The following is a 17,094-nucleotide window of genomic DNA, read 5'->3' on the forward strand; positions in this document are numbered from 1 at the left end:
TTTGTCCTGACCTGTTTGAATGACCCTCCCATGACCCTGACACTGCTCTGAACAAGTGATCTGCAAAACAAGAGCAAAGCAGCCAACACCATAATGAAGTGAATATCATCTACCACAGGGGGGCGACCTTGCTCATCACAACAGGAAAAGAAAAATGAAACAATGAGCTCTGTTGGTTAAATATTAAAAAACTAAATGTATCGATTACAGATTTTATATAAATGTGCTTTTTGTGAAGTGTTGTGTTATTAATGTTTCATGAATGGAAGCCCCTGGTGGAGCGGTGGCTCTGTGGCTAAGGATCTGCGCCTATGACTGGAAGGTAGCCGGTTCAAATCCCTCGGCCGGCAGAGGAATCCTACTCCGTTGGGCCCCTGAGGAAGGCCCTTAACCCTAACTGCTCCAGGGGTGTCATACAATGGCAGACCCTGCGCTCTGACCCCAAGCTTCTCTCCCTGTCTGTGTCTCCGTGGAGAAAAGCTGGGGTATGTGAAAAGACGAATTCCTAATGCAAGAAATTGTATAGGGCTAATAAAGAAACATTACATTATTTATTGCCAGTGGTTTTCACATTGTCAATGTTCACTGTTGGGCAGCACATTGCACACCGTGATGGTGCAGTGGTTAGCATTGCACTGGGTTCAAGTCCAGACCTTCCTGTGCAGAGTCTGTATGATTTCCACTCATTTATTTGCGTTTCCTCCAGATGGTCCTTTCCCCCCCACATAACAGTAGGTTATGGCTGGCTTATGGGAAACTTGGTGTGAAGTTGTGCATGTCTGCGGTTGTGTTTGCCTGCCCTGTGGACTGGTGTGCCATCCAGGGTGTACCCTGCCTTATGCCCATTGCTTGATGGGATCGGCTTCACCGAGAACCTGAATTGAAAGAAAGAGTTAGAAAATGGATGGATGTTCACTACCTGTGTGTCAAGTTAATGTAAAAGTAACTTTACAGTGTCAGGTTGTGGAGTCTGCTTCCTTGTGGCTTCACCACAGAGCAGCCCCACAATTGAGAAAGAAAGCAGAAGATAAGACTCGAAGGGGCCTGTGTATGTGAGCAGACAGGCGTGACTAACAGTTTGCATTATTGAGGGACTGGAGAGACGAAAGATGTGCGCTGCATGGCACATACACTGTACACAGTCTCTTATGAGGCACACCGTCTGATGCACCTACTGCAACACACGTACACTTACGCCCATCCCCTCGAATGTAACTCCTGCAACAAAATCAGGATGAACTAGATGGCAATTAACATTACAGACCAGACTTTACACCCAATCTCCCAGTGCCTCTCTCTGCACCTCTGTCCTTTATTTCCACTGAAAGTCCCATCCCTCTCTCTCACACTTACTCCACTGTGCAGAACATAAAAGACAGAAATGTTACCTGACAGAGTAAAGCTGACCAGTTTTCGACAGTGCTCAGCTACCGACTCGCCCTCCGCCAGGCCTTCAGCTCCCACCTGAAAGAGAGAGGCTGACCTGAAACACATGCCATGCTGGGCTGAGGGCTTAATATTTTATGCCTGGTAATATGAATTCCCATTTTTTAATGTAAATGGCTGCAGCTTTTAGAATTAAAAAAAAAAATCCAGATATGAAACATGTAAAAAAGAATTAACAAAAGCTGGTCGGTAGTGAAACCTCACTCTTGCCCTCTTTAACAAACTCATTTAAGTGAAAAGAAATCCAAAATGCAAAATGGAAAAGGGCTGTTCCTAAGCATTTGAGTGTTTTCACAAAGTAATACCTAAAAATAGAACGTATTGTAAAAGCAGATCTTGTTGACAAGTTCAGTAACATTACATTTCTCCAGTGTGACTATGGTAGTTTTGCGATATTTCCATGCTTGTACTATGTAGTTTCCTTAGCGTTATTTCTTACGATTTTGTTATAGACTGAACCATACTACAAAATCCAGTACTAATACAGAGCAATACAGTGAAGTACAGTTCAGTGCAATTCATTGAAGCGCATTACAAGGTAGTACTATATGGCATAGTGTAGTAGACTACAGCAGAGAACAGTACAGTAAGGTACTGTAGATTGAATCAGCTGTCTCTGAGGACTCTGCTTTGTCTGTATAGGACAGGGGCAGAGGAGTGTTTACTAGTCTCATTCTTTCACGGCTTAGCCATTTTTGCATGTCTGTCCTATACTGTGACAAGTGATGAGTGTTTCCTCATAGCTGGCTGTAATAAATCCCTTTTGAATTGCACTACATTGAGAAAGCCTAAGCTTAACTCCCCCCTGCACCCGGCAGGCAGCCAGTGATTCTGATCTGAGGATTAATTTTAGAGTTTTCATATCAAATTAATTTGTGCCAGATGGTAGTAGAGTAACAAGGCAGTGATAGCTAATGCATTGTCACTGCGGTGGGGATAGGTATCTCCAGAGAAAGCGAGAAAAGGAGAGAAAGGAGAACAGGTCAGAGAGAGCGAAGGAGAGCGAGAGGATGAGAAAGAGTCGGGCACCAAGGCACAGAAAAACCAGGCAGCAAATAATAGGAACAGAGTACAGGAAAGAGAAAGACATACCGTAGGACTGAGGCAGACTGAGAGAATGAGGAATATCAAGACAGGCATAATGACAAAAATGTGTCTGAGGCCAAAAACTCTGAAGAAAAGACTATGAAATGCCTGTAATACAAAAGCATGAAGGAATACCAGATGTTGGGCTGAACAAGAACCTTGACAAAAAATAAAGAAATAAGGAACTAAGGAAAATGAATATGTGGAGCAAGAGAAAGAACAATTGAGACTAGAAAAAACTGTAAAGGATTTAAGAAAAAAAAGGTTATGAGGTTCTGTGATCAATCAATAAACGATTAGAAATCATCACAAGTCAAGCAGCTTCCTTATAACATGAAGCCTGACTTACAATGAGATAGCAGCTCTTAATTATGCTTTATATCTGGCCTTAACAAAATTTAGATTGATAGACTCATGCCCACATGGTCATACCAAACTAGGTCAAACGGTTTATGGAACTTTGACCTGTTGATTAGCTATTCCATCAGACACTACTTGAGGTTTTTAAAAATAGTCAAATTCCTGGTCAAATTAAAAATGCCAAATCCCTAAATCAGTCCAATTTCTCTGACAGTTTTTCCTAATATCAATCTTTATTGTTTTAAAAGTTATCACAAGGTGCAGGAACCCCTACTGCCTGCAGGACCCTCTCGCTCGTCTCAGAGCTTCCCAAACCTTAACTTCCCAAACTGAAATTTCAATTGAACTTTTCATTTATTTGATTAGTGCTCCTAGTTTATATATTTTATGTTTTTTTTCCGTCTCACTCTCATTCTCACTCTCTCACCTTCTGTCTCAATTTTTCATGGCCTCCGACATTAAGCTTACACCTCAGTCCTGAGACGATAGTCTCAGTTGGACAAACAGCATCTTTCTCATATGCAGCTTTTTCCTTCTTGTTCTGTCCCTCTTGTCTGGCACTCTGTCCTTCCACACTCACTCCCTCTTACTCTTACACTCATTATTTCTCTCCTTCTCTTCCATCTGCAGAATTCTCTCCACTTTGCTTACAAAACCCTCTGCATAGCCGATCTACAGTGATCTAGGCTGTTGTTGATTTGCTGGTTCAGGGCTTCTTACTCCACTCAATATGGTACTGTGCATACAGTGCATCTGTCAGAGATCTAAGAATCCTCCATAACCTCTTTAAGTCTGCAGCACAATTCCACTCCACTGGGCCTGTATTAAGTCAATGTTCATAAGCCCCCAACAGCACAGCCTGTGAGCAGCAGTACAGAGAATCATATGAGATTCCCTTTCACTAGCACAGTGTCATATTTCTAATTTAAAAATCTAGAGACTCTTGTGTAAAAAGCAGCATAGAATATTTGAACATAATTTTTCATCTTTCACATCTACTGTACCTATACATATTTATTTAAAATTAGACTGTTTGCAAAATAAATAAAATAAACACCCCAGATGCTAGATGGGAGCATTCAATTTGTAAAACCTAAGATGCATAAAATTGCTATGCAATGGCTGTCTGAGAGGACTGACTGACATGCTGACTTAAGGGAAAGTCCAGACTGCCTTGTCAGTGCAAAGGCAGTAAAAGTCTCCTTTTTATATCTGGACTGGGAAACCATCTGGACCTCAGAGACAAGTGCATTACCCCCTTCCCTGGTGTGTTTGCCTAGCTCACAGTCACACTGTACAAAAACGATAAATAAAGGCAGTACAGACAATGCAGAAATAATGTTTTTTTTCTTTGCTGTATATAAGCATTGCTTGCTGTGTGCAAGATGTTTTTAGTGTGTCATGCTGGGCCGTGCCATTATATACTCAGGAAGAGGATCATAAAAGCTGCCATACTGAGATACAGTACTCAGATTGTCAAGATCAAAAGGGAATCTCTGCTGTTTCAACAGCAGGCCTAAGGCATGCCTAAGTAGAGAACCTTAGAATAGTCTGATTACGAAGTAAGGAGTATGATGATGTGGGAGGGGCTCACTCACCAGAATGCCGGGGTTTTTGACAGTGATGCAAGGCGTTGTGGCCCGTAGTGCTCCACTCACTCCATGGTAATACTTGAAGCAGATCTTAGTCTCCGCTATGGAGACAGGAGAAACAAATTAGATTACTGACCAGCCGCTGGCATGGGTTACAGAAAAGAAAAATACTATGTTAAATAGAGTACCTATACAGTAGGTATATAACAATATCATTCACAGGCCTTTCTCAATGTGTCATGTTTGCGCCATCCAAGTCAGAATATTTATCACTCCCCTGTTCTCTGTACACCTTCAATCACTTCAATCTCTTTGGATACCGAAATGATCAGATCTGGTCTAAAAAAATCCCTCAGTATATTCAGTCCCCTCAGAACCAATGCCAGACAGGCAGGCAGGGTGGGGAGACAGAGAACTGCAGATGCAGGAATAAGACATTTAGCATATACTGTAACAGTTTGATCCACTTCAGATTCTTGTGCAAATTCTACCGTTGAAGCAAAAAAGCAGTATAGTGCTTTCAATATTATAATTCCACATCTTTATTCAAACAAATGTGACCACCTTGAAATGTCTAGAATTTGGCACTGGCTTATGTGAGACCTAGCTGCTTATAACACTTGGACTCACAACTGCAGTGCAACTGTGAGTCTTATTTCCAGCCACGCGTGGTTTCTAGCACTCTCCTCTGACTAGCAAACTTTTTCCTTTTCTTACTATCTCCCTCTCTCCCAGCATAAGTCAATCCACTGGATCCATAAAAAAAACCAGAAACATCCTTCTGTATGCATTTCTTTCTTTTATTTATACTTCCCATCCTCCTCTCATCTCTCACTTCATTGCTGCGGTATAATAATTTATTTCCCACTCACGTTCCATGAAATAGGGCCCTGGCTCCAAGCGCCAAACGATTTGCCCTTTCTGCGTGCCGTTCACCCCACGGTTCTTCGAGTCCCACACGTTGGCTGGACATGTCTCATCTGGAGAGAGTGGAGCAGGAGAGGGACAGATATGGAGGAAGTGACACATCAGTACAACAAGATACACAGACGCATGCAGTCCAAGATCTTCACATTTATGACAGATTATGATAAAAAAGTGCCTTTCATCACAATCGGAATCACAACAGTAAATTCCCACATACTGTACATACAGCCATATAATGTAACAACAATACCCTGGACGTTGAGACAGACACTGCCTCCATGTCTCTATCTTTCTGGGGTGGAGACTCTCATGTTGTCTCCCAGCCAAACTGTATCCTATCAGAACCAGGCAATCCCTCCTCCTCCTCCTCCTCCTCTCCGCTGCCACCGAAGCCTCCCTCTCACTCCAATCTAAAAATTCACAATCTACAAAGCCTAACAGGAAATGAGGTCAAGAGGACGATAAATGCTGAAGCTCATCGGTTCCTTTTCACCTAGCTAAACCCTACCCTTCTCCTTCATACTCTTCCAAACCTGTCTCTGTCTTTCTCTCTCCTCTCCTTTGTGCCTTAGATTCTCCTCTCTGAGTCTCTCTCCCTCTCTCCTTATGCTCAGCATGTCCCTCTTTAAAACTTCAAACAGCAAATGGCACTTCCTGTCCTCTCCGCCCCGGGGCAGGATGTTTGTAAATGTCTTCCTTAATATGTAATCGCCAACCCCCCAAAAAACACAGACATACTAACACGCTCCTCACTAGCATTTTATTAGCATTAAAAAGTGCAATTGATGAATTGATTAAATAATTGAGTAATTGATTGGTTCTGTCTGCCTCTATGCTTTCCTACTGTATTCCAAACCCTAACTATAATTGCGTAATTCTGTAACTTCTGTCATTGTGTATTTTTTTTCTTACTGTAAAGCACTTTGATAAGCCACTTTTAAAAGGGCTATGTAAAATAAAGTTGATTATTATAAATAATTCAAATTGTTTTATTATGGTACTAATTGATTTTATTATCATAGTATTTTTTATGATGATGTCCACTATTTTTGTGGAATGACTGGGATTACAAACATCTAAATTTCAGGTAGTTAATAGAACAAAAAGTTTTGACTATAGAATAGGAATAGAAAAACATCAAAAAGGTGAAGCTGCTTTAAAAGTAACCTGCACTCAGACATGTTCATGTAAAATGTATACATTTTGAGACAGGAAAACAGGTTTAAACAGAAGAAACACAGACCAAATTGCAGAAATCAAAGAAAATCAAATGCACTTCTGTAGTAAAAACATATTCCCTGGCTCATTTTACAGAAGCTGCAAATGAGGAATAATCTTAGGAAATGAGTAACAGATAGTAATTGTTTTGACAACCATCTTTCTCACGATGACTTGTCCAATGACACTCTGCCGCCTAACACACTTTTGGGAATGCTTTCCAGTTCCTTCCTTTCATTATTATTGCATCTGCACTTACTCTTACACACATTTATGATAGTGTGACACAGGACTGTCACAGAAGATCATAGCAAGGTACTCTAAAAGCAGAGTGAAAGCTATCTAATTGTGTTAATTTTGTTAATTGTTTTATGTTAACGTAGAACATAAAACAGTCTAATCCAGGGCATATCATTAGCAGAAGCATGTAGAAAACATGAAAAAGTACAACACTGCCATGTATCTTTACAGTGGTACACCTCTAAAGGCACAAAGGGTAAGGATACGGGTGTGAGGTCCATATACATCTGTTCTGCACTGTTTCAGACAGCAGTCTGAGCCACACACCTGCTGCCCAGGTGCCCAACATGGATTTTCTGTGCCTCTGGATGGCTGAGTATGTAACTCTGATTCCCACTACTGCTGCAAAAACTACTCCAGGGTTTATTGATACAGGTTCTGGCATATACACCGACAACAGCTTCTATGCATTTCATGTCTGCTATGCCAATACAATTTAATCTGTAAGGGCCCTCTTTTAAAATAACTACTTTGCATAAAAAATGCTTGCATTCTGTTTGTTGATAGGTGACCTGATAATCAGGATAATAAGTAGTCATGCCAGAAAGGCAGTAATATATTCACTGTGAAAAAACAAACAAACAAACAAAGTAACAGGTAAACCTAAGACCTTGTGCAAAAGGGTGTAAACCTCATATGAATTAAGTGACGCAAAACTCACTGAACTTTATCTGAACACAGAAACAGCTGCTAACAATTTTAGTCACAATGTATAAGGCTTTTGATATACTGTATACTGTTGGGAAGACTGTAACGGAAATCCACAGAAACAGTTTTAGCGATACTTTTTCTGACAATAGAAAAACACAATTCAGTACATTGCAGGACTTCCATTTATCTGAATTATTATTAAGATCCTCCAGGGCCTAATGCCCACAAGCTATTCAGTTTCTACTGTCAGTTACCTTTGTCGTTCTGCCTTTGAAGAAAGCTTATGCTGGATAATGCTTTTACATCACATTTTCTGTGTGTAGTCAACATGATGCCAGTGAGGACACTGTGGAGGCCAACTGAAAGGTGAACCGTCTGGAAAAAGTACTGCTCTTTTTCTTTAAAGAAGATCCCTCCAAACATGTGCATAAATCCCAATGGAGTTCTGGCCACCGTCAGGAATGTCCTATTTATTTACGGGATCTTCTCTGTGGGTTTCATGATAGAGTCTAGCATAACGCAATCCTAAAAAGCAGCGTGCTGGACATTTCTGTGAAGATTGCCTTGCTCTTTCCAAATCATCCTCTGCTGGCAAGACATGCATGCATAAAGTGTTAACTGGAACAGAATGTTAGAGGGTGTGGAATAAGAGAGAAAAAGACATTGATCGAAAACTTTTAAAAAAGCCCAACATGTTTTCTACAGATTTTTGAGTTCATTCAACCATGAAAAATAGGCTTGCCGACTCATGCAGTTATTTTTGACTGATCCTGGAGTCCAGTCTACCTAAACAGTACTTTGGCTTGAAAACTTCATTCATAAACTGTTTTGTGCAGTATTTGTTTTCAATATTCAGTTAATAAGTGACCCACTAGTCTTTAATAAGTTAACGACACTGTTTTACAATAACCTGGGGTTACTGTGTCTCAGTACTCCCAAGACCACTGGTACTGGGACAGTGCCCAGTTACAAGTCAAACTACACAGTTCCTGTCGAATTTATTCTTGGTGCAGATAATGAAGTCATTATTGTCTTTAAAATCCATTGGGCTGGGCACTGTGCCCATGAAGCCACTACAATACCTCTTAAACATCTCTCTAATTTTTTATTTCCTGTGTAAGATGAGATGGATCAATATACAGACTGATAAATTGTGGTGAGGCAGGTGCCAGAGTGATGGCAGAAGGAGGTTGTAATAGTGGTGTCAGGATGGATGATTTTCCTATTTTCCACTATCTGGGCACACTTTTTAGCAGTATTCTACAGATGGCAGACTACTTTGCTTTCTGTAGAGGGGCACTGAAACAAAAGCTGAAGGCAACAATAAATACCAACACAGAACTGTTAGAACCCCTCGATGTATGTGAATGTATACTGTACAGGTGTGTGTGTGTGATGGGAAGAGAGACAGGGGCCAATGCTTCAGCATGCTGGAGATGCTCTGTGGGGGAGTGTGAGGTGCTGCCTGACTGCCTGTCCAATAGCGGGCTCCTGGTGTCTGCACCACACGCACACTCTGCTGAATCAGCACCAATGCTCTGCAGCCCAGACTGACAAGACACCAGCCTGTCCCATTTCAGCGAGGGGATCTAAAGAGTGGTCCATTCCCACTTAAGCTCTCAGTTCCTTAATGAACTACTTTCTTGATCTTGTCAGTTTGACAGATTTAATATTTTTTTCAAGGAAGGCCCTTTACAGTTATACTTATAAAAATGTTCCTTATTCAAACACAGTTACACAGATGATTAAATGCATTGGATAATGAGAACGTGTAACTCAGCATACAAGAACTGAGCAAGACATACAAGAATTGCATTGCCTTTTGTCTGAGAAAGACAAATAAACTAATGCAATCCTTAATGTAAGGAGTCTGTCTGCTCTGGTTCACAGAATTGCCAGATCTACCTTGAACAGATTTCTCTGTAATCCTTGGTGTACATCAGTGTATATCAATGTATAGCTACGGCCTTATAACAGTAGCTGAAGATCATGGTAATGTTAACTAAATAAGCAGGAGAGGGTTAGATACGTACAGTGTCAGACTCAGCCTGGCATAACTCACCAATATGATATAGCCCAATCCAGTCAGTGGCATCCACCTCCTCTTTGATGTCCCAGGAGATGATGAGGTTCTGCGCAAGCCCCAGCGTGAACTCGTACGTGCTAGCAGTGAGCGACGAGCGGCTGTCCGAGGTCACCAAGTTGGTGTCACTGTTGGCACGCTGGAGACCCATTGGCTCGGGTGGCCCAGAGCTCTGCTCGGCCAAGCTCTGCAGATTCTCGGGGCTCAGAGTGTAACGCATCTGGGGGCTGCGCCGCCGCACAAACAGCAGGTGCTCCCGTGCCGAGGCTGCCATGGCAACGGCCAACCGGACTGAAGGAAGGGCGGGGTTTAGGTGACTGTGACAAGTGTTAGGGAAACTGTAAGAAGAGCAAGGGCAGGTACTGATCAGAGCTCCTGCAGGGTACGCCTTGTGGGACCTATTACAGGTCTTCTTATACAGTCTTATGGGATGGGTCAGTCATTAAAAATGTATGATCTGACACCAAAAAGAGGGTTTTCTATTCACATCCAATCAGAGAGAGTCTTTAAAAAAGGCATGTCAAAATGTGTAGGAACATATGATCAGAGGCCAGGAGGAGCAGGGCACCCAAGTTGTGTGACCCCCATTCAAATGACTTTGTGGAAATTGTCACTTGGAGAGGAGAGGGTGGAGGGTGGGGGCAGACAGGGAGGGGAAAGTGAAGGGGAGATCCAGGTTGTTTTTTATAGTCAGGGGTGAGAAGAGTGCTTATATAGGTATCACAACTGACAAAGTTTGAAGGGAGCAAGGGCCACACCTTGCAGAGTGAGGATGGGAGGGTTATATCCAGGAAACCTGAGTTTTATAAATGGGTATCTTACAAGCCCTGTTGTATGGAGAATTAGGAGCAGGGCTGAGTTTCCGGACTTCAACGGGGACCTGAGAGACACAGAGAGAAATGGGGGAATTAATGGTTATTACTCACAAAACATTTGAGCCTAGGAAGAGTACAGTAGTCTATATGTTCACAGAAAAATGCATAAAATTACATTCTTTGTAGCAAGTGATGTGAAATCTACATTTTTAGACATCCTTGCTCCTGACAGTTTTTGAAAAGAAAATGTGGAAAAACTGTTACATCATAGACATTTTCAACTAATGTACACTGTGGGGAAAGTCATGTGACTACCTGCTCCATTACTTAATAAGCATTAATGGTGGATAAAACGTATATGAAGCCACTATGTCACACTTTTCAATCTGAATATTGATTTGTACTGTTATACACAAAACAGCCAAAAAACAAAGCGTAATCAGTTCATTACTGTATTTAAGCAGCAAGGCTGCTGGTGACGCTGCGAAAATGGAGAGACATTAACCTCACCAAAATTTCTTACAGCCCAGTGAAAAATCAGCACATGGATAGAAAAAAGATTCCCTGTTTCATTCAAAAGGTGTATAGGTGGTGTCCGTTTGTCTCTGGGACATGCTTTAATTTAATATGACTTCTAATGTTCCAACTCCAGCCTTAAAATAATAATGTTGATATATCATTTTTTGTGAAAAAATGTCAAAGTGCAGTCTGATGATCAAATCCAAAACGCATGTTTTAATGCATTTCCTATGATTTATATTTTTTCTCATCTTCTGAAAAGTTCTCAATGAATTTTGAAAATATTTCCTTTAATTTCAGGGCCAACTGTTTTGCACAGAACTTCTTCCTTTGTTTTCTCTTAAGAGTTTGTTAAAAAAACACAGCCCCGAACAAAAGGCAGCAAAAACACGTTAATATCAGACATTTGTATATTATATTTCAATTCTGATGTGCTGACAGTTACAAAAATTCAAGCTACTTTATAGACTATGTACAATCTCTCTAGTATGTAGTACAATGTCCCTGGAAAATACATTTGTAATTCATTTACTTCTACATTTTCTTTCAGCATATACTGTAGGTTAGTTTTAAAGAACAAAAGAGTAAAGCTATGACATCAAACAGATTATGAACGAGAAAGATATGGGTTAGAATACTCTATACAACTTTGGTCAACACCATACTAAAAAGATATGGCTGCTCTAGAATCAATCTTCAGAAGAGGGACCAGATCCAGATCGTAAACGGATAGGTGAAACAAACTAAGATTGTTTTATTCCTGAACAGGTTAGACTATGAAGAAACATGATTTAGGTATTCACAATTCTCAAAGAAACAGACAAAGTCAACCCAAAACACCACTGTATCCCAAAGTTTATACTATTTCCACATAATGTAAACTATGGGAAGGTCAATTTAAAACTGAGAGCACAAGGCAAGGATGAAAAACGATGAAAAAAAACAAGGATGTATAGACACAAGAGGAAACTAAATGTAAGAATGAAAGCAGAAGGCATCACTTAACAATAAAAGCCAAAGTTGTCAAGAACAAACTACCTGTGTTTTTCTTGCCGATTTACTGTTCTAATCTCCTTCAAGGAGGGACTTGACAACATTCCTGGATCGCCAAGCTACTAGGAAAACACACAAAGTAAATTTGTAAATGTCCCCATGTACAGTACTTAGCCAACCTCAAATGTCTCTGGCAATATCAGTTTCAGGTCGTACATTCACATGCCTTTGCAGTAGCTAACAGAGAATTTCTGTGTGTGCTGGGGGAGGGGGTAACTTAATGCTGGCAGCGTGAGATGTTAAGTACAAAGAGCAATAAAGCGATTGTGGTGGAGAGACCCGCTATCCACTACACTGATGAAGCCCTGAATCCACACTGCACATGCACCACTGAATCTGTACTGCGTAGCATTAAAACTAAAACTGGACAAGGAGGAAGACAAGGGTGGAAGGAAAAAGGGAGTGGGAGAGAGCAGATGGGTGAAGAGAAAGTGGATAAGAGAAAGAGAAAAGGACTAGAGAGGTGCTAGATATAAAAGGAATACATGTGTGTGTGAGACAAAGTAAAAAGACTACAAATGTCGGTTCTGATCATGGGTAAGGAGCCATAGTAAATAGCGCACACTGCAAACACAGCCTTATAGTCAGTTAACAACACTCCCACCAAGCTCTCTACTGAATCACTGTCAGTCTTGTCAATACTGACATTACTCATTGTGCACCAAAAACATTTTTTATAACATAAATATACATGGGCTTTTAGAACAGAAAAAAAATAGAAAAGGTTAATTAAAAATATTAGAAGTGAGACAGTGGGTAAGTCCCTTATTTTAGCAGAATTAAATTGCACTTGAATGGTGGAGTCTGTTCCCAAAGAACACCAGACAGACAGAGAGACATACAGGATGTGAGAATTGAAGATTAAAGGGCAGGTGCCCTCTCTCTTTGTCTTGGCAGGGCAACCATTGTGATATATGTGAAAGAGAGAGAGACAAGAGAGAGATTCTATTGATTAGAATCTGAGTCATTTTCCTAGAGTCTGTCTAAAGCACCCTGCCCCAGCCAGGCAGTTCCCTCCCTCTCTCTCCGTCTCCGTCTCCATCGCTTTTGGGGTGATGTTACACATGCATTCAGAGTCACCCCACTAGGATTCTGACACATCTTTAGCACAACAGAGGTTGCTACCTTTATAAAACAGTAGGTGTGGTTTTTCCTGGAAGAAGAACCTGAGCATTGCAATCTAAAGACCTGGTGATTCTTCACCATACATGTACAAAATGGCATGACAACAAAGAATATTGGTATAAAAATAAGGTTAAACTTAACTTATGTGTATAATACAACTTGGTTTTATTTTTGGGATCAAATCTTTAGATTATTTACAAAAACAAACTAGATTTCTTTGAGCAAGTAACTAGTGTAATAGACAACATTTGGACACATGGCAAACATATTTGGGTGTTCAAAAAGCATTTATAAAGTAACACATAATTGTCTAACCTTCTACAGTAGTTTATAGCAGGAAGAATACATGGCAATGTATGTACATAATGCATCAACTAAAACATATAAAAATGTATCACAAACTAGCAGCAGGTAAGTTTTGGAGTACCACAGGGATCAGTTCTAGGATCATTGCTTTTCCTAACTTACAACAATGATCTACTGTACAGTATATATAAACTTGTTAAATAGTGTGACAACAGCACAAGTAAAAAGTAAAATCCAGGACTAAGTGGACCCCTGGTAAAGGGGTCATTGCAAGGAAGCAATTAAACAAAATGCTTGTGTATATTGTACTCAGTACAGATTATTTTTTATCTGAAAACAGAAGATTATGTGGGGACTTGATTAAGTTTCAATTCAAAATTAAATTTTGATTATTCAAAATCCTGAAATGCACTGGCCAAGTTAACTCAGGGGAACTTCCTAATATTAGCAACTTAAAATCCCAAATTTAGAGTTATTCAAGAGAGATAACAGGAAATACTTCTTTAGTTGCTCTGAACTGTAACACAAATAAAAAAATACCACAGAGGACTGTGGGAATCTGAAACCACATCCCAAGTCATGTGGTTGAGGCCGACTCTATGGGATCTTTGAAGAAAGAGAAACAAGCTTTTAATCTACAGGAATCCATAAACCCAACATGTGGTTAAAGGATACCTCTTATTTGTAAACTTGCATGTGTGTTTAAGTTTTATGGAGCACATGAGGGGATTACACTAGCAGTGAACTGTAGGTACTAGAGCCATTGTTAGTGCTCCTGTTATACTCTATGTCTTGATACATTTTATTGTACCAATCCAAAAGATGGAGTGCTGCACGGGCATTTAAAATGTAAGCTAGGTACAGTACAAATAAACTATAAAGTATAACTATTTTTCCAATTTTCTCATTATTAAAAACTATGTTTATCAATGAAAACATATCAGCACACAGTTAGTTTATAACTAAGTGTCAACATTTGTTTGAAACTAACTGCCACATGCCAAAACTAATTATATACAGAGAGGCATTTAAAAAAGTAACAGATGAGTATTGCCAATATAATATGCTGAGATTTTAATGCCTCTGATAATATAATTACAATTGAAAATCAATTACTGTACTTTGTCATAAAGTAGAGGAGAAACGGGCAACATGCTTATCTGTAAACCTACTGTAAAGGATACGGACTGGTAATGCTGGTCTCTGCACTGTATTACTGCTGAATTATGGCAGGACTTTCATTGTCTTTGCAGTCCAGAGCTTGTTAAATTTGACTTTGAGAGCAAGTGAAAAGGACATTGGGATGAAATCCAGAAGAGAGGTACTGTAGGAAGAGGGTATTACAGTGTGTGGGGCTGGAGTAGTACTAGAGAGGTGGGAAAGATAATGAGATGAGACAGAAATAAAAGAAAAAGAGGGCTGAGAGGAAGAGGGTGAATGGAAGAGAGCAGAGAGGAAAGAGGGAACAGAAATTCAAAAGTGAGAAAGATGTGAAAAAAAAACAGATTCCTGTCTTCCTCCAGGTGCACCCAAATGAATATGGCAACAAAACAGATCAAACTAGATAGGTGAAAATAAGAAAGGCCTTTGGCCTATCTTGCAAATTAACGGGAACATTAAAAAAGTATAAATAAATTTAACATGTTAGTGTATAATGGGACATGCAGCATAATTAATCATGCCAACATTTTGTGTTAATAGATTCAACAAGAAGCTCAAAATCAATCTGGACATTTCTGTATATACTGTATACCTTTTTTTGTTATAACTTTCTATTAGACTATTAATTTATTTTGTAACATTTGACAAATTATGCCTAATCCATAACCACTTAGTTCCATACAGAGGTGTGGTGAGCTGGAACCCAATCCAGAAAGCCCGTTTTCCCCAGAAAACACTCTCTAACCAAATAAAAAATAAAAACTATTTGAGAGAGCACACAAAAAGAAGGACTGAGCTCTGTTCTAATTATAGCTGACTGCTTCCCACAACCATAAAGAATAGCTATTACATTCGATGACCCCAGCCTTTACTTTTACAGCAAACCAGGGGCCCAGAGAAAGGGAGTCTCAGAGGGAGAGTGGGCTTAATCACCACATTTTATTCTGTATTGGGGAGGAATTTTAATCTTGTTGGGAGTCAGATGATCCCCAATATTTACAGGGGGATCCACAATGACTGACTTAAAAAAATAAATGAATTACAACAGATGAATAAAAAAAAAAAACCTACTTCGTCCCAGGAGACTTAAATCAGCTCCGAGTGCCCACTGTTCAATGGTCACAGATACAGAGTGCTTAATAGCGCAGGCCAGAGACAGGCTGCAGGGTGCAAATAAGACTTCTTTCGAAAGGCAATCTGTGCCATGTCACATTTTATGAGTGGTTAACATTACTGCCTTACAGCGCTGGGCCCTGGTTTCACTTCCTGACCTGGGGTGCTGTGTGATTTTTGTACTGTATGTTCTCCTTTTCCACAGTCCATAGTCAAACTGGTAGGCTAATTGGAGGCTGGGAAAATTCACCCTGTGAGTGTGTGCCTGTCTGTGTACAGTATGTGTATTGCCTGCAATGGACTGGCATTCCTTGCAACAGTTGCTTGCTGGGATTGGGGCCAGCTTCCCTGCAACCCTGTACTGGATAAAGAGGTTAGAAAATGGATGGGTGGATAAACTCCATGTCCATCTATATAAACTTACTCTAAAAAATGCAAAAAAGTATGAATTCACCACAGGAGCCAGTTGCTGATTAATCCTGAAAGAGTTCCTGGTGCTATACACAGTAATAGCAGCCATATCACCCTGCAACTCACAACTGGCAACCCACTGAAGCTAAGCAGGTGTGAGCCTGGTCAGTACCTGGATGGGAGACCTCCTGGGAAAAACTTAGGTTGCAGCTGGAAGAGGTGTTAGTGGGGCCAGCAGGTGGCGCTCACCCTGTGGTCCACGTGGGTCCTTATGCCCCAGTATAGTGACGGGGACACTATACTGTAAACAGGTGCCGTCTTTCAGATGAGACATAAAACTGAGGTCCTGACTCTCTGTGGTCATTAAAAATCCCAGGGCATTTCTCGTAAAGTGTAGGGCTGTAACCTGGCTAAATTTCCCATTAGCCCTTACCAATCATGGCCTCCTAATAATCCCCATCTATGAATTGACTTCATTACTCTGCTCTTCTCCCCACTAATAGCTGATGTGTGGTGAGCGTTCTGGCGCACCATGGCTGCCGTCGCATCATCCAGGTGGATGCTGCACATTGGTGGTGGAGGGGAGTTCCCATTACCTGTAAAGTGCTTTGAGTGGAGTGTCCAGTAAAGTGCTATATAAGTGTAAGCAATTATTATTATTAATTATGGCTGATGCTTAAACATAATAATGGGTACAAATGGAAGTGTCCATTTGATCTATTAAGTACGTTTAGTGCCTAGTAATTGATCTGAGATTCTTGTTCTGCTGTTTCCTGACAAAAGCAGAGTATCAGCTTTAACCATGTTGTTAGGTAGCTTGTTCCAGACTCCCACAATATTTTCTGTAAAGAAGTGACTCCTGATCCCTGTATTAAATTTACTTCTTCTTAGCTTCTACCTGTGTCCTATAGTTCACTGTTGTTGATTT

At 40.5% G+C, this 17,094-nt stretch overlaps 1 protein-coding gene across 15 annotated transcripts in view; it reads right to left on the minus strand.

The window, feature by feature from the left end:
• The window catches only part of hecw2a (HECT, C2 and WW domain containing E3 ubiquitin protein ligase 2a), a 49,806-nt gene that overhangs the window by 19,702 nt on the left and 13,010 nt on the right, over positions 1-17,094 (minus strand). For 4 of the 15 annotated variants that reach the window (XM_069197134.1, XM_069197132.1, XM_069197130.1 and 1 more), the window contains exons 2-6: positions 12,036-12,112; positions 9,643-10,543; positions 5,357-5,464; positions 4,491-4,585; positions 1,389-1,464 (exon numbers count right to left, since the gene is read on the minus strand). In XM_069197134.1, the coding sequence (XP_069053235.1) occupies positions 1,389-1,464; positions 4,491-4,585; positions 5,357-5,464; positions 9,643-9,937 (574 nt within the window). In that variant the 5' untranslated portion in view covers positions 9,938-10,543; positions 12,036-12,112. Of the gene's footprint in view, positions 1-11; positions 58-1,388; positions 1,465-4,490; positions 4,586-5,356; positions 5,465-5,661; positions 6,213-9,642; positions 10,544-12,035; positions 12,113-17,094 lie in introns of those variants that run through there. The other 11 variants (XM_069197138.1, XM_069197135.1, XM_069197129.1 and 8 more) reach the window with 6 other exon arrangements.

Source organism: Lepisosteus oculatus, chromosome 12 (genome assembly GCF_040954835.1).
Source record: "Lepisosteus oculatus isolate fLepOcu1 chromosome 12, fLepOcu1.hap2, whole genome shotgun sequence".
Lineage (NCBI taxonomy): Eukaryota > Metazoa > Chordata > Actinopteri > Semionotiformes > Lepisosteidae > Lepisosteus > Lepisosteus oculatus.